The sequence below is a fragment of the Dryobates pubescens genome, chromosome 36, assembly GCF_014839835.1.
Source record: "Dryobates pubescens isolate bDryPub1 chromosome 36, bDryPub1.pri, whole genome shotgun sequence".
NCBI classification, from domain to species: Eukaryota; Metazoa; Chordata; class Aves; order Piciformes; family Picidae; genus Dryobates; species Dryobates pubescens.
Window position 1 is genome coordinate 958976 of NC_071647.1, and position 19507 is coordinate 978482.

At 70.5% G+C, this 19507-nt stretch overlaps 2 protein-coding genes across 2 annotated transcripts; both read right to left on the minus strand.

The window, feature by feature from the left end:
• Positions 1–7705: 7705 nt before the first annotated feature.
• Positions 7706–12753, minus strand: CDC6 (cell division cycle 6). Its single transcript, XM_054176599.1, has 13 exons — positions 12657–12753; positions 11061–11150; positions 10565–10798; positions 9999–10217; positions 9721–9920; positions 9419–9582; positions 9163–9269; positions 8875–9014; positions 8685–8785; positions 8495–8559; positions 8155–8354; positions 7890–8030; positions 7706–7803 (listed from the first exon to the last, which is right to left on the minus strand). Exons 1-13 carry the CDS (start codon positions 12751–12753, stop codon positions 7714–7716), a joined length of 1848 nt encoding a protein of 615 aa, XP_054032574.1. The 3' UTR covers positions 7706–7713.
• WIPF2 (WAS/WASL interacting protein family member 2) lies at positions 12169–17991 on the minus strand. The gene is given in 8 exon segments (XM_054176750.1): positions 12169–12894; positions 13743–13844; positions 13990–14199; positions 15469–15682; positions 15684–16120; positions 16504–16617; positions 16722–16854; positions 17860–17991. Coding segments are annotated over 8 exon segments (1314 nt in total). The 5' UTR covers positions 17923–17991; the 3' UTR covers positions 12169–12853.
• Between the last annotated feature and the right edge of the window lie 1516 nt (positions 17992–19507).

Consider the following 19507-nt stretch of genomic DNA (forward strand, 5'->3'; position numbering starts at 1 on the left):
CGGAGCAGCCTCACACGCGAGGCCAAGTGCTCGGCTGCCCCTCGATGCCACCAGCCCCCCCCTTTATTCCCCTCCCGGCAGCCTTGGCTCTCCCCGGGCTGGCCAGCACTGCACAGGAGGTGTGAAGTGCCCCCCTGGCAGAGCCACCGAGCGAGACCCCCTCCCCGTACCCCCGAAGCATCTCGGCCGTGAGTCACCGTCACGTTTCTCACGTCCCCGGGCAGCCGTGAATCACGGCCCAGCCCCGGCAGCACGGCCGGGGCCGGCGGCACACGTTTGGCACAGGCTGCATGTGCCAGAGCCAAGGCTGCCCACAGCCCCTCTTCGAGGGAATCTGGGGGTGCGGGGACTGATGTGGACCCCAGAACCTTCACCCTGCTCCCAGGGGCCAGTGGCACACCCAGGGGCTTGCTCAGCCCCACCGCAGGCCCCTGGGCAGCACCAGTGTCCCTGCGCCCTAGCACCAACTCACACCTGGCCGCTGCCACTACCCCCAGCACGGACCTGGGGCCAGTGACGCCCCAGTGCCCAGCGGGTACAGCGTCCTTGCTGGTGGGGATGGTGCCCACGCAGGCCTCCCCACCCCGCAGGGGCACAAGGACAGCCCAGGGAGCGGCTGTCAACCCCACCGGGTGGGTCCTCACTCCGGCACCTCCGCATCCCCCTGCCGGGTGGGAGCCACAAACTGAAATTCCACCTGTCGTGGCCGGGCCAGCTCCGGTTACGCCGGGAAGGCGCCGCTCCGGTTACACCTCCCGCACCCGCCGCCAGACAACGCCATTCTTCTGCGGGAACAGGTGCCCCGGCCCCCGCCACGGCCCCCGCCACGGGCACGGCTGTGCCACGCCGCCACTACCGCCAGCACTGCCCCAGCCTGGCTACGCCATGGGTTCCAGTCAGATGGACCCCGGCAGGAGCAGCCCAACCCAGCCATGCCTGGGTACCCGCCAGCCCCACAGCGCTCTGGGGACCCCCACCCACACCCCGGCACTGCCGGCTCCCGGAGGGGACCCCAGACCCAGCCTGACTCTCAGGATGAGCGCAGAGAACAGCAGGTCCCGCAGCCCTGCCCGCTGCTGGGGAACGTCCCGGTGCCGGGGTACCCCCGCAGCCGGTTCCCTGCGGGCTCCCGGGAAGCAGCGGGATGGCAGCCGCTAGGTTGTTTTTAGCCCTGGTTGTGGCGCGCAGCCGGCGCCCTGGGAACGCCGTGCCGGGAACAGCACAGCCCCAGACAGCCCTTTCTGGCTCGGCGACAGCCGGCGGACAAGTGCAGCTGGCTTGCACCGACGGCCGCCGCACAGGGCCGCTCGGGACACGGCGCCCGCGGCCGGCGTGGGTGGACGGCAGCGGGCGGGCAGCTGCACGACACCCCCCCCCCAGACGCTGGGATTCGGTGGCACCGTGCCCCTGGCTTGGATTTTAGAGCCCCGGAATCAAGCTACGCGGGGGGGGGGCGGGTCTGGCACACCTTGGGGAGGGCCAAAACCCACATGGGGGATGTGGGCACCACCGCGTTCGCAAGCCGGCCGGCGCAGCCCCCTGCCACCGTCACGTCCCCCGTGGCAGGCTGGCAGCCGTGGCTCTGCCGGGGCCAGCGGAGGCCGGACCGGGCGCACGCGGCCCCTCGCCGGGCCCTGCCATGAGCCGCCCCCCGCTAAGCCGGCTCCAGCCGCAGGGAGATTAACCTATTTTCCGTGATCAGCACATGTGGCACCGCAGATATGATCGCAGCCCCCCCCCCCCGCGCCTGCCGGCACCGCAGTCCTCCCCCCCCCGAGCCTGGCACCGCCATGGGGGGCCCTGCACCATAGGGGCATCTCGTGGCACCGAGCGCCCGGGGGCCTCTGGGGACACGTTGTGAGGGATCCGCAGCTCTGCCAGCCGAGGACACCCACACGGTGCTGCAGCAACCCCCCACAAAAGGGGCCGGGGGATCCCAAAAAGGGCTGGGGGACCCCCACAGCTCAGCTACCTCCTTGGTGGCAGCGCTGGCATCAGCGCGGGTGGCCCAGGACACGCTCTGCCCATGGCCAGCGCAGCAGAGTGTGGCACGTTGGCACGCCAGAGCCTCCCGGTTATAAATAGAGCCGGAGTCGCCGAGCTGGTGAATCCCAGCGCCGCAGGGCAGGCGGCGGCAAGGGCCCTCCCCAGGCTCGGCCGCTGCGACGCAGCTCCCGGCACGGCGACGGAGCACCGGGGACACGTCCGGTGCGCAAGGACAACCAGGCAAAGCCAGGCAGCCTGCCTGGCATCGGGTACCAGCGGCCAGTGAGGGATGGAGCACGCTGCCCTCTGCCACAATGTCCTGGTGCCCACTGGCGCCAGCCGTGCCACCCCGGGGGTCCGTGGGTGTTGGATGAAGGGGGCTGGGCACCCATCGGCATCCCCAGCACAAGCACTCCTGGGGCCGCTCGTATCCCCGCACCGCAGCAAGGTCACCCCCAAGGGCAGGGTGTGGGGCCCACGGGTGACATATGGCCCGGGAGCAGCCCGCGGGGCCGCTAAGCCACCGAGCCGTCAGCCGCTAATCCCGGCACGGGGCCGGTGCTCAGGGTGCTGCACCCACAGCCGCCGGCCGGTGCTGCCCAGCACCCCTCGAGCCAGGGCGGGCACCCCCACAGTGGGGACCCGCGTGGGCACCACAGGGAAGCTCCCACGCTCCCCCCCGCACCCACCGGGACAATCCCTGCCACCCAACGGGGTCAAAGGTCAGCGGCACGGATTTGGGGACATCCCAGCTCCAGCGCCAGGGGGGCTGTGCCTCGGCCCCCTCTCAGCCTGAGGTGCTGCTGCCCGCCCCCAGGGGTTCCCCACCACCACCCACCGGGGGAGCCCTCACCGGGGAAGCTTTTCCCCACCCCTCCACTGCTGCCAGGACCCCGCGGGCGCTCCGCAGCCCCTGGGCATCTGCTGCGGCGAAGGGAAAGGCGGCGACCGGCGGCCCCGGCCCGGCTCCCCCCCTGCCCGGCCCCGCCGCCGCGCCAGCGCCCTGTCAGCCGCGGAGAGCGATGGCTTCCTCCGCCCGCCGGCCAGGAAACGGCGCAGACGCCGCTCCCGCCCCCCCGGACCCCGGCCCCGGCCCCCGCCGCCCCCCGCGCCCCCGGCCCCGCTCCCCCGCCGAGCCTCACCGCCTGTGCCCCGGCCCCCGCCAGCTCCGCACCCCGAAAAAGGGAAGCGGCCCCGGCTCCCCCCCACCCTCCACTTCGCCCCCCCCGCCGGGGGTGGGCGAACGGGTCTGTGCGCACCGGAGGCTCGGAGCCGAGGGGCCCGGTCATTCCGGGGGGGGGCACCCCCAGTACCGTGCTCCGTAGCGGTGTCCCGGCCCTCCGGAGACGGCCGGGGGGGAAACCAGAGCGTTGGAGGTGCCCCGGAGGTGGTGAAGGGGGGCAGCGCTGCCGCTCGGGAGCGTCCAGCCAACCGATCCCGGGAGGGGGGACTCCAGCACCGGTAAACGGCAGAGGTGGGGGGGCCCAGCACCGCCAAGCCCGAGGAAAAGCCTGGATCCGGAACTGGGGCGGGGAGGAACGTTGCCCCTCTGGGGCTCACGGCAGCCTCCGCCAGGCAGGGGCCCTCAACCCGCCGCGGGGATCGGACGGAGCGAGGGGGGGATCCCCAGGATCCCGTCTTACCGGGGGGAAACCCCAGCGCCGCCTCCCGGAGAGGGGGTCCCCAACTTCCTGGGACCACCCCCCCGCCAAACAAGACCCCCAACAGCCCCTCCCAATTCGAGGACACCCCACCGGGGGCGAAGTGCGGGAGTTCCTGGATACACTGCAGGACAAGCACCCACCACCCTCACCCGGTCCCGGCACTCCCGTAATCAAATCACGGCGATCACCCCCCGCAACCGTTTCACCGAAACAACGACTAATTCCCCCGCCCCCCCCCAAAATCGGACCCACGGGAGACCACAGGCCCCACTCATTACCTGATCACGGCGACTTCACACCGAGATCCTTAAAACCGGGAAGCTCCCGGTGGCGGTTGCATGGCGGCGGCGGGGATCGGGAAACGGAGGGGGGGCTGGAGGGGGGTGGGGTGGGGGTGGGAAACAACCCGGCCTAAGGAGAGAGAAGGAGGAGGAAGGTGGGGAGGGGGGGTTAACGGAGGGAGGAGGAGAAAGAGAAGGAGGGGGGGGCTTAACGAGCGGCGGCCGCGGCCATTGCGAGTCATGTGCTCGCGGGGAAACTTTACCCGGGGCTGGGCCGGGCGGGGCGGCGGCGGCGGCAGCGGCGGCGGAGGTGGGAGGGGGGAGAGAGGCGAGGAAGCTCCGCCCCTCCTTGTGCAGGCCCCGCCCACGCTCCGTCCCGCCAGCCAATAGCACGCCCCCAGGGGCGGTGCCCCTGCGGCTGGCGGGGCGGAGCGCGGGCGGGGCCAGCAACTCTTTGAAGTCTCGAGAAGGCGGAAGGAGCGCGAGCGGGTGCGCGCGCCGCGGGGAGGCTGGGGAGGGGGCTCTTAAAGGGGCCGCGCAAGCGCTTGGGTTGCGGGGGGTTTTTTTGGCTGGAGCTCACCCAGCCCAACCCCCCCCCGCCCCAGCAGGGCACCCACAGCAGCTTGCCCAGCAGCACAATGGCCGGGGAAGGCTGGAAGCTCTCCACAGCAGGAGACTCCACCACCTCTCTGGGCAGCCTGCTCCAGGCCTCCAGCAGCCTCACAACAAACAACTTTCTCCTCCTGCTCAGATGGAGCCTCCTGGGTACCACTTTGTGCCCCTTGTCCTGTCCCTGGGCACCACTCAGCAGAGCCTGGCCCCAGCCTCTTGCCCCCCACCATTTAGCTCTTGCTGAGCATTGCTCAGATCCCCTCTGGGGCTGCTCTGCTCCAGGCTCTCAGCCTTTGCTCCTCGTGGAGAGGCTCCAGGCCCTCCTGGCCTCCGCTGGCCTCTCTCCAGTCGCTCCTTGTCTCTTGCACTGGGGATCTCAGCTCTGAACTCTGGCCTCCCAACCGTGGCCTCCCTTGGGCAAAGCATAGCAGCAGCAGAGCAACCTCCCTTGAGACCCTCCCCTGACCTGCTGACTGCCCCCTCCTCAATACACCATCAGTTCGTTCATTCATTCATTCATTCAAGCAAGCCAGGAGCGTTCTGGGGTGCATTGCTTCCTTCGCCGCCCCCGGACCCTGCAGCACCCTCTACCAGGAGGGCTGGGCGCCCACCAGGCCGCTCCTGTGCCTCAGTTTCCCCTGGGCGCCCAGCAGGAGGGCCCAGCCGCGGGCAGCCAGGCCTGGCACAGGCGGCCTGCGGCGGCCGCGGTCCCCTCGGCAGCGCCAGGGCTGGCGAGGCCCAGCCGCCGGCATGTGCTCAGCCCAGAGGAATGTGCCAAATCACTCCCAGATGTGCACCGAGGCCAACCCACCGCCCCCTCTGCGGCCCACCGGGGTGGCCGCTGGGCACCGGGGACCCTTCCCCACCCCAGACCCATCCCCGGCCGGATCCTGCCTGGCTGCCTGGTGCCCATCCCCAGCCTGTCCTGCAGCCTGGCGATGCCGAAGGCCGGCAGGGCAGCGGCAGGATTGTTGGGGTGCCAGGGTGCGCAGAGGAGGTGCCGCCGGGGCAGGGCTGGGCGCCCGCCGTCCCCATCCCACCGAGGCCTGCAGCCCTCGCGGGGCCCGGTGCCAGCGTGGCGGGGTTGCGCGGGGTCCTGCCCCGCACCCCCGGCCCCGGTGCCCGGCAGGAGCGCAGCCGAGCGGAACGGGGCTGTCAGATGGAATCTGGGTGCCGGCGGTGACGGAGCGGCAGGAGGGGGCCGTGCCCGCCACGTGGCCGCTTATGTAAGGAGAGTGCAAGGGAGGACAGGGAGACGGCCGGGGCACCGGGGACACCGCCGAGGGGGCACCGGGGACACCGCCGAGGGGGCACCGGGGACACCGCCGAGGGGGCACCGGGCCCCGCCACGCACAGGCGGGCGGCCGCGCAGCCGGACACGCACACCCGAGGCCGGCCGCGGCACGGCTGGGCACTGCCCGGCCCCGTGGGCACGGCACGTGCGTGCGGGAGCCAGGCGACGTGGGCACACGTGTGCCAGCGTCGGGCGGGGGGGGACAGGGTCCCGGTGGCACCTCGGTCTCTCCCTGACGCTGCTGCTGCTGCCCTGGGCACGGCGCGGGCTCCGGCGTGTCCTGGTGGCAGCAGAGATGCCCCCGAGCTGCGCTGCCCCTGCCCCGGCGCTGCCCCTGCCCCTCGCCGAGCGCTGACGAACGGCCCCGGCCCCGGCCCCGGCCCCGGCCCCGGCCCCGGCCCCGCGCGGCTGGAGCCGTCTGCGCCATCGATTTTTCATCCACTGCGGCAGAGAGCAGAGCCAGGCCCGGCACAGCCGCGGGCACAGCGGCAGCCTGGCACGGCGAGGACATCTGTCGCCACACCCTCCCTGTCACCCTGCTGTCCACCTCGCCAGGACACCCAGGGGGCAGTGCCAGGAGCAGGGAACCTCTAACCTCACCCCGGGGTGCCCAGCACAACCCAGACCTGCCCAGGCGTGGCGGATGGCCCCAGTGCCCTGTCTGTGCCCTCCTACACAGCTGCCCATGGGTTTGGGAATGCCAATCCCCACTCAGCCCTGGGGTGTGGGGACAGGGACCCCCCCTTGCTCCCTGGCACGGGGAGGTGGGGACAGGGACGTGGAGCAGGGCGGGCAGAGCCTGGCTCGAACCCGCTGCCCCCTCCCTGTGCCACCGCACGTCTGCCACATGGCAGCCCTGGCTATAAATAGCCCCACGGCAGCCAGCGGCTGAGCCACGCTTGGGGCCCAGCCGGTGCCAGCACCTGCCCCCAGCCCTGCCGCCCCCAGCCCTGCCACGCTGCCCCTGCCTCAGTTTCCCATGGCGAAGAGGATAGGACGCAGCAGCCAGGGCCTGACCTGGCCCCAAGGTGCCCCCTGGCACAGCACTGATGGGCAGTGCCAGTGTGCCAAAGCAGGGGGTAGGAAGGAGAGGCCACCCCAGGACACCCAGTTCAGTGGTGGCCTCCCCTGTGGCCAGGAGCTGAGTGGCAATGAGTGGATGTGGGGCAGCCCCAGCCCCCTCCCCGCCTGCCCCCCCCAGCCCCAGCCAGGGAAGCTGCAAAATTAGGTCAAAGCTTCCATTCTGTGTCAGGAGCAGAGGAGCTGGGGCCAGGGCTGGGGGGGGCACTGCAGGCTTGGGGGAGAAGGGCTGGGACCCCCCACCCTGGGGAGAGGCAGAACCAAGAGCCAGGGCTGCACTGGTACCATTTTATTGAAGGAGAAGATAGAGCCCCACTGCCCCCCTGCCCTCCAGCTGGGCACAGCCTGGAGCCAGGCACATTGGGCACCCCCCTGGCAGCAGCAGCAGGCAGAGGGGGGCTGGCACCAGGAGCAGTGCAGGCAGAGTCTGGGGAAGGGGACCCCAGAGGTTCTGAAGGAGCCAGGAGGGGACACATCCCTGGGTGACAGCAGGAGTGACACCAGGGTTGAGTGTGCCAGGGGTGGAGTGGGGCCAGGGGCACCCACAGCCCCTGGCTCTTGTGGGTGCCAGGCTCCTGCCTCTGCTAAAGCCACACAGAAGTAACAACAAACTTGATATTAACAACGCTTAAAACAGGGCAGGACTCAACCGACACAGGAGCCTGCAGGAGCCATTCCCCTGCTCCTGCCTGGCCAAAACGTGCCCCCAGCCCCCAGAGCAGCCCAAACCATGCCCCAGAGCAGAGCCTGCCAGGCTCACACACGGGGAGGGGGCTGCCAGGGGGCTGCCAAGGGGCTAGTGCAGGCCCTGGGCCAGGATGCTGCCCACCAGCGTCACGTCCCGCAGCGTGTGCTCCACTGCTGCCTCCTCCATCTTCAGAGACACCTGGGGGGGAAGGGGGAGAGGAGAGGTGCTCAGCACCACGCTGCCAGCCCCCAGCCCCGCTGCCAGCCCCCAGCCCCACCAGGTACCTTGGCCAGCCGAACCTCCTTGGCCTTCTTCAGCTCGAGGACGCCGCGGGACTCCAGCAGGGTGACCAGGGACAGGCACTCGGCCTGGTCCACGGCGGGGAGCTGCTGCTGCCGGCAGACCTGGCTGTAGGTGTCATGCAGCTGGGGAAGGCAGGGTGGGGGTCACATCACTGCACTGCACCCAAGGGAGACGCACCACACCCCCCCACAACACCCACCCACTCCCCACCCCCACCCGCTCCAAGGTGGTCTCTCAGTCCCTCACCTTCCCCAGCGTCACCTCCCGGGTGTGCAGGCGCCGGGCGAGCAGCAGCATGGAGCAGAGCAGCAGCTTCTGCTGCAGGGGGAAGCTGTCCTGGGCCCCCCGGCCCCCCCCTGCCAGCCGGTCCCCAAACACCTCCGAGAGGACGCGGGAGACGTGCAGGAGCCCCACACGCCGTGGGGCTGGGGGCGGCGAGGAGGCTCCTGTGGGGCAGGAGGGGACATCAGGGAAAGGAGACAGGGGGAGGGGGGAAGCACAGAGCTGGGACCCCAGAGAGGGACCCCAGACCCCTCCATGAGGCAGCCCCTTGTGGGGTTTGGGGTCTGCTCCAGCAGCCACTCACCACCAGGCAGAGGCTTGAGCAGGGTCTGGCTCCGCACCTCCAGCTCCAGCACCTCCACTGCGCGCCTGGGGAGGGACAGCCTTAAGTGCCAGGCAGAGCTGCCACCCTGCTGCGGGCACCCCCAGTGCCAGGGAGCCGGGCAGGGCTCACACCAGTCCTGGCACCGTGGGGTTTTGCAGCTGGCACTGACCTGCAGACGTCCAGGGCCTTGCGAGCGTCACCGGAGACGGCGGAGACCTTGCGGGCACAGAACTGGAGCGCAGCAGCATCCAGGACAGGGGCACCGGGCACCTGCCAAGGCACCACACAGTGCCCATCAGCACTGCTGCCATGGGCACAGAGCCCAGGCCACCCTCTGCGTGTCCCTTCCGTGTCCCCACCTGTCCCAGCCGCTCTGTCAGGATGGCAGTGAGCTGCTCCCGGGTGTAGGGCGGGAAGTGCAGCAGCTGAGGGCTGCCAGCTGGGTGGGCACTGAGCCTGGCCAGGCTGCGGTCAGTCAGGTCCAAGGCGTTGGCCAAGCCTGTGGGCACAGCAGGGTGAGGAGGGAAGGGAGGGGAAGTGGATTTGTATCCTGAGGATGGAGTTGTCCAAAGACAAACCCCCCACCTCGAGCCCCCAGAACAGAGAAGGTCCCCAGGGTGGGCAGCACCACGCTGCCACGCACTCACCCACGAGGACGAGCCTGGAGCCTGGCAGCCGTGGCCACTCGAAGAGGGTATAGAGCACATCCTGCCCTTTGCTCTCCAGCTGGTCCAGCTCGTCCAGCACCAGCAGGCTGCAGGCAGAGGGGGAGCCCAAGTCAGCCTGGCTCTGCCCAGCGCCCCCCAGCCTGCTTGCACCACCCTGAGCAGGGAGAGCTGCTGCCAGGCTGCCGAGGAGGGACCCCCCCCCCCCCCCCCCCCTCCCCCAGGGCAGGCAACTCACACCATGGGCCCCTGGGCTGTCAGCTGCTTCTCCAGCCGCCGCACGCCCTCCCGGCCGGTGGCACCGGGCAGGCCCAGCTCCTGTGCCAGGGCAGGGAAGATGCCCGCTGGGCCGCTCAGTGCCATGCAGTTCAGGACGATGGTTTTGCTGCCGGTGAGCTCAGCCTGCCAGGGGGGTGAGCGTTACACCACGCGCCGCCCGCTGCCCCCGCGGCATCCCTGCCCCCCGGCCACTTGCCACCCCCTCTCCTTGCCAACCAGCCTGCGCCACCAGCACCCCAGGAGGGGACCCCCCCAGCCCACCTTGCAGTCGAGCAGCACCCGGCTCAGGCAGGCTGTCTTCCCCGTGCCAGGGGCACCGCTGATGTAGAGGCTGCCTGGCCGGCGCCCGCAGAGGTGGTCCCGCAGGAACTGCCGGATGATGCCAGTCTCCCTCTCCCTGGCATGGAGGCGCTCGGGCACCGCCGCGTGCAGCGCCCGCTTGGCCTGCTGGTAGCAGGTGCCTGTGTCGAGGACAGAGAAGGCTCAGTGGGGGCTGTGCCACCCCCCAGGACCCTGTGCCCCTTCCCAACCACAGTCACCTTCCTGCCTGAAGAGCTGGCTGCGGGCAGGCTGCCCCCCGGGCCCCGAGCTCTCGGGGGTCTCCTGCCCTCCACGCCGCAGGGCTGGCCCCGGGCTGCTGAGCTTCTCAGGGGAGGCTGAGGGGTCCCCGAAGAGCAGGCGGCGCCCCTGGTTCTCCTTGCTGCGCTTGGCCGGGGAGCAGGGCTGGGCGTGGGGGATGTTGCAGAGGTTGTCATCGCCTGGGGAGGAAGCAGAAGGGTCAGTGGAGTGGCCAAGAGCCCGGGGCCAGAGCCCGGTGCCCTCCCGGTGAGCTTGTGTGCAAAGAGAGGTCTGCAACCCGGTGTGGCTCTCCCCAGAGGAGGCTTCACGCTTCAGCCCCCCAGGAGCAGCTTTATCCTCCTGAAACTGAATGGAAGCCACAAACGCAGCTGTGCAAGGGACAGGATGGAGCTGGGTCGGTTCACCTGCCCCAGCACCAGCAGGGTGAAGTCTTCGCCCCACAGCAGCTCTCAGGAAAAGGGTGGCCCCCGGAAAAAAACCTTTCTTAGGGGGTCCCAGGGGAGGGAGCAGTAGAAGTGAGGCTTACCCAGGCGCTTGCGGGGGCTCAGGGGAAGCAGGTTGGGCCTAGCCGAGCATGTGCTGGAGGCCGCCCGGCCGGGCTCCGCAGGACCCGAAGCTGCGGGGCATGGCGACAGCCGCGGGGTGGAGGAGCCAGGGCCGCTCTTGGCCGTGGGGGTGGCGAGGCAGCGGGAGCTCCTCCTGCGGGGAAAGCCGATGGTGGGTTGCTGCTGCTGCGGGCTCTTGCTGGCCATAGTGGGGGTCTGCGGACAGAGGTGAGACGTAGGTCAGAAGAGAAGTCCCCCAGGCCGCAGCTCCCACCCGCCTCTGCTTCTCCCCTGCCATATCGTCCTGCTCGCTCGCCCCAGCCCCACTCCGAACCTCCGCTCCCAATCACCGCCACACCGGCGCAGCCCTACCCGCCTGAGCTCCCTGCTCTCTCCGGAGTTCCCCCAAGCCTCCCGTGCCCCCGGAGCCCCCCATCTCCCCGCTCCCGTCCCTGACCCCGCTCCGCTGCCACCGACCTTCTCGCGCCAATTCAGCTCCGGCTCCGCACTTCCCGCCACCAGGCCGGCCCGGGCCCGCCCCCACCGCCCCATTGGCTGCTCCGCCGGCTACCTCCGCCAATCGCAAAGTATCGCGCCAAAGAGCCGCGGCCGAGGGGAGGGGCGGTCGCCCAGCAGCCAATCAGCGAAGGTGCGCAGGGCATGCTGGGAGCTGTGGTCTGCCGGAGCGGGACCCTATCGCGCCCCCAGCTCAGCCTTCCCAGCGTCCCCAGTCCTGACTCGCCAGTGCCCCCAGCATCCCCAGCCCTGCCTTCCCATGCTTTCAGTACCTCCATTCCCACCTCCCCAGCACTTCCCCCATCCTCCCTTCCTAGTTTCTCCCACAGCCCTGACAGGCCCTGGAACAACAGCCCCCTCCCGCCAGAGGAGAGGAGGGGTCCCCAGGGAGGTCCAGAGCCCCCCTGCAGTGTCCCTCTTCCCTTTGCCCACCCCCCAGACAGGAGCCAGCATCACTCGGTATCTTTATTACTTTTATTTAAATGCAGTTTCAAGCTCCTGGGTTTTTATTGTTCCCTCTTAAAACAGCCCCCACTCCCCGGGGGGGGCACCCAGCGCTTGGGGAGAACCTTTTTTGACCTTTATTTGAACCAAACAGCAGCACTGGTGGGGCTGAGGGGTCCTCATCCTCCAGGGACCCCCTCCCCTCCTCCATGAGCAGCCTTTGCCCTGCACTGCTGCGCTCCAGTCCAAACTGGGAGAGTTTTCCATCTTCATAGAAAAGAAAACCAAACCAAAACAACAAAAGAGAACAAACCCAACCCAAACCCAACCCCCACAACAGTCAGGGAGGGGAGGGGGTCAGCACCCCCCACAGCGAGCCCACTGCCCTCCTACAGTACAAGCAGTTTACAACGTACAAAAGAGATCAGTAACTACAGTTAATGTCCAGCCCCCCCCGAACCGTGAGTACAGAGACAGCCGCCCGGTACCGGCAGCCGGACAGGGCAGTGTAAGGCAACGCGTCAGCCCACCCCCCCGGCACGGGGGCCGCGGCCCCAGCTCCCTCCCCGTGCCCCCCACCACCGAAGAACCGGAACAACCAAAGCCCCCCTCCCCCCCCGGCCTCCTCCATGGAGCATTAGTGTTCCCCCCCTTAAAATGCTGGGGTTTGGTAACTTAGTGTTAAAAGCCAGGAGGCCACCACCAGCAATGCTCTTACCCCAGCGCTGGGTGGCACTGAGGATGTCCCCAGCCCACCCCCAGCATTGTTGGGGTCTCCCCAGATGGTCCAACTCCCCCACCCCCCACTCCTCCACTGGCTCCTGTGCAAAATAGCAATGGGCTGGGGCGGGGCAGCAGGGCTCTGCCAGCCCCTCCTGGCCCCCCTGGCTCCGCCGCCGGTGGTCACGCAGAGCATCTCTGTCCTGACCTACCCCAGCTCCTCTCCATGCCCAAGGAACTGGGCCCTGAGCCACCACTTCTGGTCCCATCAACCAGCTGGGCACAGCTCGGCCTCTGCCTCAAGTCCTGGCGCTGCGGCTGGGCCTGGGATCGGTGAGGAGGGAAGGACCCAGCCAGGCTCAGCAGCGAGGTCAAGGAGTCCCCGGGGGAGACCTGCAGGTGAGGGTGGGCTGGTGGAGAGAGCTGGGCCGGGGGGGATCTGCTCGTCCTGGCGCCGCTGGGAGAGCCGAGGCTGCTGGGAGCGTCTCATGCAGGGTCCTGGGGGGCTGGGAGGTGGGGAAGGCCCCGGCGCAGGAAGGGGAAGGAGCTCATCTCTCTGCTCAGGAACAAGCTGCCCCTGTGGCCTGCTCTCACCTGGGGATGGGGGGCAGGGGGGGGGCTCCACGCATAGCTGCGAGAGAAGAAAACCCATTAGAGAGAGCAGCAGCGGCACGGGGAGGGCTGGCACAGGGTGCCCTGCGCTGCCAGCGCTGCCAGCCCTGCCAGCCCTGCCAGCCCTGCCAGCCCTGCTGCTCTGCAGCGCTGGCTCCAGCTCCTTTCCCTCCTCCACACCCCCACAGCAGCCGCCCCCCCCCCACCGCATGCTCCCCGCAGAGCCGGGGAGCTGCGCGGCGCAGCAGCCGCTGCAGCAGGCACCGGGGGCTCAGGGCCTTTCAAATCCACATTAAACATTCATGGCTCTAAAAATAAACGAAGCTTCCCCTGCTCCCCGGAGTCTCCTCCGGGAGCCGCAGGGCTGCCGCGGCACCGCGCCGGGCAGGGGCGCTCTGGGCGGCCCCGGGCCCCGGTGCCACCGCTCAGGGCCCCTCCTGGCACCCCCCGGGGCTCCTGCCTCACGCCTCGGGTCGCTGTCTAACCACCCCAGCCCCTTAGGGCAGGAAGGAACAGGCCCTGTGCTGCTTCTCTGCCACAGGCCAGGGGGCAAAAGAGGGGACAGGTGGGGTTGGGACACCCCCACGGCCCAAAGCCTCAGCCCCCACCCCGAGCCCAGCAGCACAGGGAGCATGTGCAGACCCCAGGGCGATGCTGCTGCAGAGGGAGGGACAGGGATTGGGAGCCTGGGACTCAGGGTGGCTCACACCAGCCTCTGCTCAGGGACAAACAGGACAGTGGGTGGCCATGGCTACACTGCTGGCACCTCCTGGCAGCTACCAGGCCAGGCCATGCAGGACAGCAAAACACCTCCTCCTCCTCCTCTTCCTCCTCCTCCTCCTCCTCCTCCTCCCCCTCCCCCCTTACCTCTGTTTGTTTTGCTGGGGTAGATTCTCTGGAAGTACTTGAATTCCTCAGGGGCTGGGAAGTCCTCGACAGGATGGAAGGAGTACTTGGATTCGAAGTCATCTGCAGGGAGGGGGGAGAAGGGGCAGGTCAGGGTGGGCAGCTCTGGACGAGCGCAGCTGAAGGCCTTGGTTCTGCACCAGGACCTTCTGCACCCCAGCTCCGGCCTGCCCCAGGAGCCTGGCCTGGCAGCCTGGCACCCACTCACCCAGGAACGCTCTGACAGTGGAGATGGAGTCCCGGTGCCCGTTGCGCACGGGAGGCGGCGGCGGCGGCGGCCCGGCCGGGGTCCTGGTGGGCGGCGGGGGAGGCTTCCCTCGGCTGGGGGGCTCGGCAGAGGGGTGCAGCCTGTAGGGGGGCGGGGGCGGGGGGGCGTCACGCCCCCCGTTGCGCAGCATCGGCGGCGGGGGCGGAGGGGCTGCAAGGGAAGCTGGCTCAGCGCCGCTGCCCGCCGGGGCCCGGCGTCCCCGGGGCAAACCCTCCCCTCGGCAGCGGGGCCAGGGACGTGCTCCGAGGGAGCTTTCCAGGCCGGCTGCTGAGCCAGGCCGGCTGCTGAGCCAGGCCAGGCCGGCGGCCAGCGCAGCCGGCCCGGGGATGCTCCTGCACACACCCAGAGGAGATTTCCTGCTGGCTGCTCACAGCTCGTTCCTGCTGCCAGCTGCGGGGACGGCCCAGCCTGCGCCCCCGCCGCTCGCTGCCCGCCCCCCCGGCGCTGCTCCAGACCCCCACACAGCCGGGCTGAGGTCACCCTCTGCGCAAGAGGGGACCCAAGGAGCAGCCCTGAGCTTGCACGCTCCAGGGCTTGAGGGCAGCAGCTGCAGGTGGAGGCAGGACGCTGCCTGCCGGGGCTGGGCAGCCACGTCCGCAGCGCCGCCGAGGCGGTGACAGGAGCCAGGTCCCCTCCGACCCACCTCTGGCTCTCGCCCAGCCTCCCACGGACGCACAGTGGCAGCTCATGCTCCTCATTAGGCTAATTACAGCCAGACTTAACAGAGCAGATCCCCAGCCATAACTCAAAGGAGGGATTCTGGCAGGGCCGGAAGGACAGAGCGGCTTGGCAGGGGCCCAGGCGGGAGCTGCGGTCTGGACGCGGAGCCCAGGAGCGCGCGGGGAGGGCACAGCCACCGCTGCCAGGCCGGGGCAGCCTCACACCCAGCGAGGGAAGGGTGGGAAGGGCCAGCAGCTTCCACCCAGCCACCCCCTCCAGAGGGGGTCTGACACCAACACCCTGCACCCGCAGCCACAGAGCTGCACTCTGAGCCACACAGCGCCAGCAGCAGCCCGGGGAGGGGCAGGATGGTGCCCAGGGGAAGGCTTCTCCCTGCTCTGCCGCTGCTTTCGGTCACCTCTCCCCGGTGACATTTGGGAAGCAACCGCAGTGCCCACAGCTCTGGCTCCACCATGTTCTCACCTCCCACCCCAGGACACAACCACCTCACAGGCAGCCACAGCCCAGCACCATCAGGCGTGGAAGGAGCTGGGGAGGGGGAGGCCAGGGACAGGGACTGAAGGGCACAGTGCAGCCCCTGCCCCTGGCTCAACCCCGACCGCCAGGACTGGGCGAAGCCTCCCTGTGCCCCGGCGCCGACTCTGCCCCTGGCATCTCCCCCAGCACCCCCCGGGCAGGTGGCCGCATCCTGAGCCAGCAGGGCTGCTCCCGGGGCCCGGCAGAGGGGAGGGCTCTCACCTGCTCCGCGGCTCGGGGGGTCTCTGGCCGGCGGCGGTGGGCGGCTGCTCTGCAGGGAGGGGGAGGCGGCGGGCGGCGGCGGGGCCAGCCCCCGCAGGGGGCCCGGCGTCTTCCTGTGCAGGGAGTTGTGTCTCTGCGGCAGCTCCGGGGCCGACTCGTTGATGGGGCTGGAAGGGCCGTTGGGGACACCGGGGGGTTGCCGATAAGGGGGGGGGCGGGGGGGCGAGAGACTGGCCCTGAGCTCCCGACGCCGTTCGGATACTGACTGGGGAGGGAGGGGGTTTGATGGGGGGCGGGGCGGGGGGCCCGTCCCTGCCGGCGGGCGGTCGCTGTCCCGGGGTGGGCGGCAGGGGCTTCTCCCGGTTGTAGGCGGCGACCTTGGCGCCGTGCGCCGGAGGGGGTGCGGGAGGGGCGGCGGCTCGGCGGCCGGGCGGCGGCGGCGCGGAGGAGCTGTGCTTCATGCCGGTGCCGCCGGCCGTGTTGGGCCGGGAGAGGTCCGGCAGGGAAGGCCTCTGCGTGCGCGGCAGCTCCGGCGGAGAGCCCCGGCTGCCGTCGGCGTCATCCTGAGGTCGGCTGTTGCTGGCCGGCACCGGGGGCCTGGGGGCGGCTCCTCTGGCACCGGGCACTTGCAGGGTTTGCTTACCGGCGCTGTCTGTGGGCAGGGAAGGCTGAGTGAGCAGCCAGGCACGGAGAGGGCCAGGAGGCAGCGGGAGCGACCTGCCCGGTCCCTGAGCCTGTGTGGCACAGGAGCAGCCTGTCTGGCACGGGCAGGGCGCTGGCACCGCGCTCAGCCACACAGCTCCCCGCTCTCTGGCCTGCTGAAGGCAGCCTGCCACGGAAAACACCAGAGGAGCCCTCAGCTCCCAGCCCCAGGAGCAGCTCTGCGCAGGGGGACGCTGCGGCCACACGCGGGGTGCTGACTTGGGGTCGCTGCCTCTAACCAGCTGGAATCCCCCCGGCCAAGATCCTCAGCTGCCTCCCGCTGGGGCCCTCCCCAGGGAAGCCCCACCGAAGCCACGGGCAGGCAGCCATTACCTGAGCTCTCCTTGGCTCCCACGGGCCTGAGCTTGGGCACACCGCCCTGGAAGAGGCCACCCTTGGGCTGCAGGGCGGCGGAGCCGCAGCCGTAGCCGCCGCCGCCCTTGGGCTCTGCAAGGAGAGAGGCAGGGAGGGCTCAGCAGCGGCTCCAACCAGGAGCTGCTGGGAAGCAGGCTGGGGGGAGCCCGGGAGCTGTGCCCAGGGAGGGAACTCACTCTCCAGCACGGGTGCGCTGCGGTCGTTGATCTGTGTCACCTTCCTCAGCTTGGTGCCTTTGCAGATGTCCTGCAGGAGCGCTCCGCGGCCTCGCTGCTCCTCCCGGCTCAGCTTGGGCGGCTCAGTGTTCGCCTGCAGGCCAGGAACAGCTCAGCAGCAGCACGGGGACAGCCCCACAGGCACAGCCCCACAGGCACAGCCCCACAGGGACAGCCCTGCGGTGGGCACAGCCCCACAGGCACAGCCCCACAGGCACAGCCCCACAGGTACAGCCCCACAGGCACAGCCCCACAGGCACAGCCCCATAGGGACAGCCCTGCGGTGGGCACAGCCCCACAGGGACAGCCCCACAGGCACAGCCCCACAGGGACAGCCCCACAGGCACAGCCCTGCGGTGGGCACAGCCCCACAGGCACAGCCCCACAGGGACAGCCCCGCAGGCACAGCCCCGCAGGCACAGCCCCGCGGCAGGCAGAGCCCCACAGGCACAGCCCTGCGGAGGGCACAGCCCCACAGGCACAGCCCCACAGGCACAGCCCTGCGGTGGGCACAGCCCCACAGGCACAGCCCCACAGGCACAGCCCTGCGGTGGGCACAGCCCCACAGGCACAGCCCCACAGGCACAGCCCTGCGGTGGGCACAGCCCCACAGGCACAGCCCCACAGGCACAGCCCTGCGGCAGGCACAGCCCCACAGGGACAGCCCTGCGGTGGGCACAGCCCCACAGGCACAGCCCTGCGGCAGGCACAGCCCCATGGCAGGCACAGCCCTCTCCTGGGCTCTCATCCATCTGCAGTGACCAGGCTGGCCCAGGTGACCCTGCTGCTGTTCCTTTGGGCAAGGCTCAGACCCTGTCCTACCTAGACCCAAGGCACAGCTCAGTTCCAGCCACAGCCAAGATCCCCTGCTCCCCCTCCCAGGCCACGGTGGGGCAGAGGACACCAATGCAAAGAAGCCACTTCTGCCCCCACCACATCCAGGCTCTGCTGCTCTCTGAGGCCCATGGGTCACCTGAAGCCCTCCCAGGCTGCACCCAAGGAGGTCCAGAGACAGCACAGGGGCCCTGGCAAGCAGCCCCACGTGCAGAGAGGCCACCTCCCCCTCGGGCAACCATCCAGGGCAGCGGGCAGCCCCTACCTGGCTGAGGGTGGGAGGCGGCGGGGGGCCTGGCGGCGGCGGCGGGGGAGGAGGGATTGGCATCCTGGCCCAGCTCCTGGTGGCTCCAGTGCTCAGTGCTGGGTGCAGGCCTGGTCACTCATTGCCTGTGGGAAGGAAGGAAGCGGTCAGGGACTGCAGGGGAAAGCTGACCACAGAGAAACTCGGCCCCGGGCTACTGCGCTGCCGCCCTGCGCCTGCAGGTCCCTGGGAAGGGCTGCCAGGTTCTCTCCACACCCCAGAGCGGCAGGAGGCTGCGGTGGGAGCCAAGGGGAGCCCCCTGCCCCCTGCCCCCAGCCGGCAGGGCTCCCCCCCAGCAGCCGGAGCCGAGGCCGCTCTGGCGGCGCCGCCCGGCCCGGCTAATCCCGCACCATCAATCCAGCTTCCTCCAGCTGCAGCCAGGGGCTGCTCACGTGGAAGTGCGACAGGAGCCCGCAGCCTGCCAGCAGGCACCGCGGCCAGCCCTGGCACGCAGCCCTGGCAGGCCCCTCCTGCCACCACCCCGCGGAACCTGCCAGGCCACGGCCGAGGGGAGGCAGCCTGGGCGGCAGGGAGCTGCCCTGCGGCTGGCACCAGCAGGGGTGGCTCCTGCCCTGCAGCAGCCCTGCAGCAGCCCTGCAGCAGCCCTGCCGCGCAGGGAGCGGATTCCCCCAGCCACTGGGGTCCTGCCTCCAGCTCCTGACACGCTGCAGGATGCCCATGCCCCGCTCCACAGCCCCAGAGCCCCCCTGGAAGCTGTCCAAGCAGGCACCCACCAAGGTTTCCCACCACTGATCTCCACCCCCCACAGCACAAAGCCAGAAGGAATCGTGGCCCACGGCAGGGCTCAGCCTCGGCAGGGCTCAGCCTCGGCAGGGCTCAGCCCCGGCAGGGCTCCCCCACGGCAGGGCTCCCCCACGGCAGGGCTCCCCCACGGCAGGGCTCAGCCTCGGCAGGGCTCCCCCACGGCAGGGCTCAGCCCCGGCAGGGCTCAGCCTCGGCAGGGCTCCCCCACGGCAGGGCTCAGCCTCGGCAGGGCTCCCCCACGGCAGGGCTCCCCCTCGGCAGGGCTCAGCCCCGGCAGGGCTCCCCCACGGCAGGGCTCCCCCCGGCAGGGCTCAGCCTCGGCAGGGCTCAGCCTCGGCAGGGCTCAGCCCCGGCAGGGCTCCCCTCGGCAGGGCTCCCCCTCGGCAGGGCTCCCCCTCGGCAGGGCTCACCCTCGGCAGGGCTCAGCCCCGGCAGGGCTCCCCTCGGCAGGGCTCCCCCTCGGCAGGGCTCCCCCCGGCAGGGCTCAGCCCCGGCAGGGCTCAGCCTCGGCAGCGCTCAGCCCCGGCAGGGCTCCCCCCGGCAGGGCTCAGCCCCGGAAGGGCTCCCCTCGGCAGGGCTCAGCCTCGGCAGGGCTCAGCCCCGGCAGGGCTCCCCCCGGCAGGGCTCAGCCCCGGCAGGGCTCAGCCCCGGCAGGGCTCCCCTCGGCAGGGCTCAGCCTCGGCAGGGCTCCCCCCGGCAGGGCTCAGCCTCGGCAGGGCTCAGCCCCGGCAGGGCTCAGCCTCGGCAGGGCTCCCCTCGGCAGGGCTCAGCCCCGGCAGGGCTCCCCTCGGCAGGGCTCCCCTCGGCAGGGCTCAGCCTCGGCAGGGCTCCCCCCGGCAGGGCT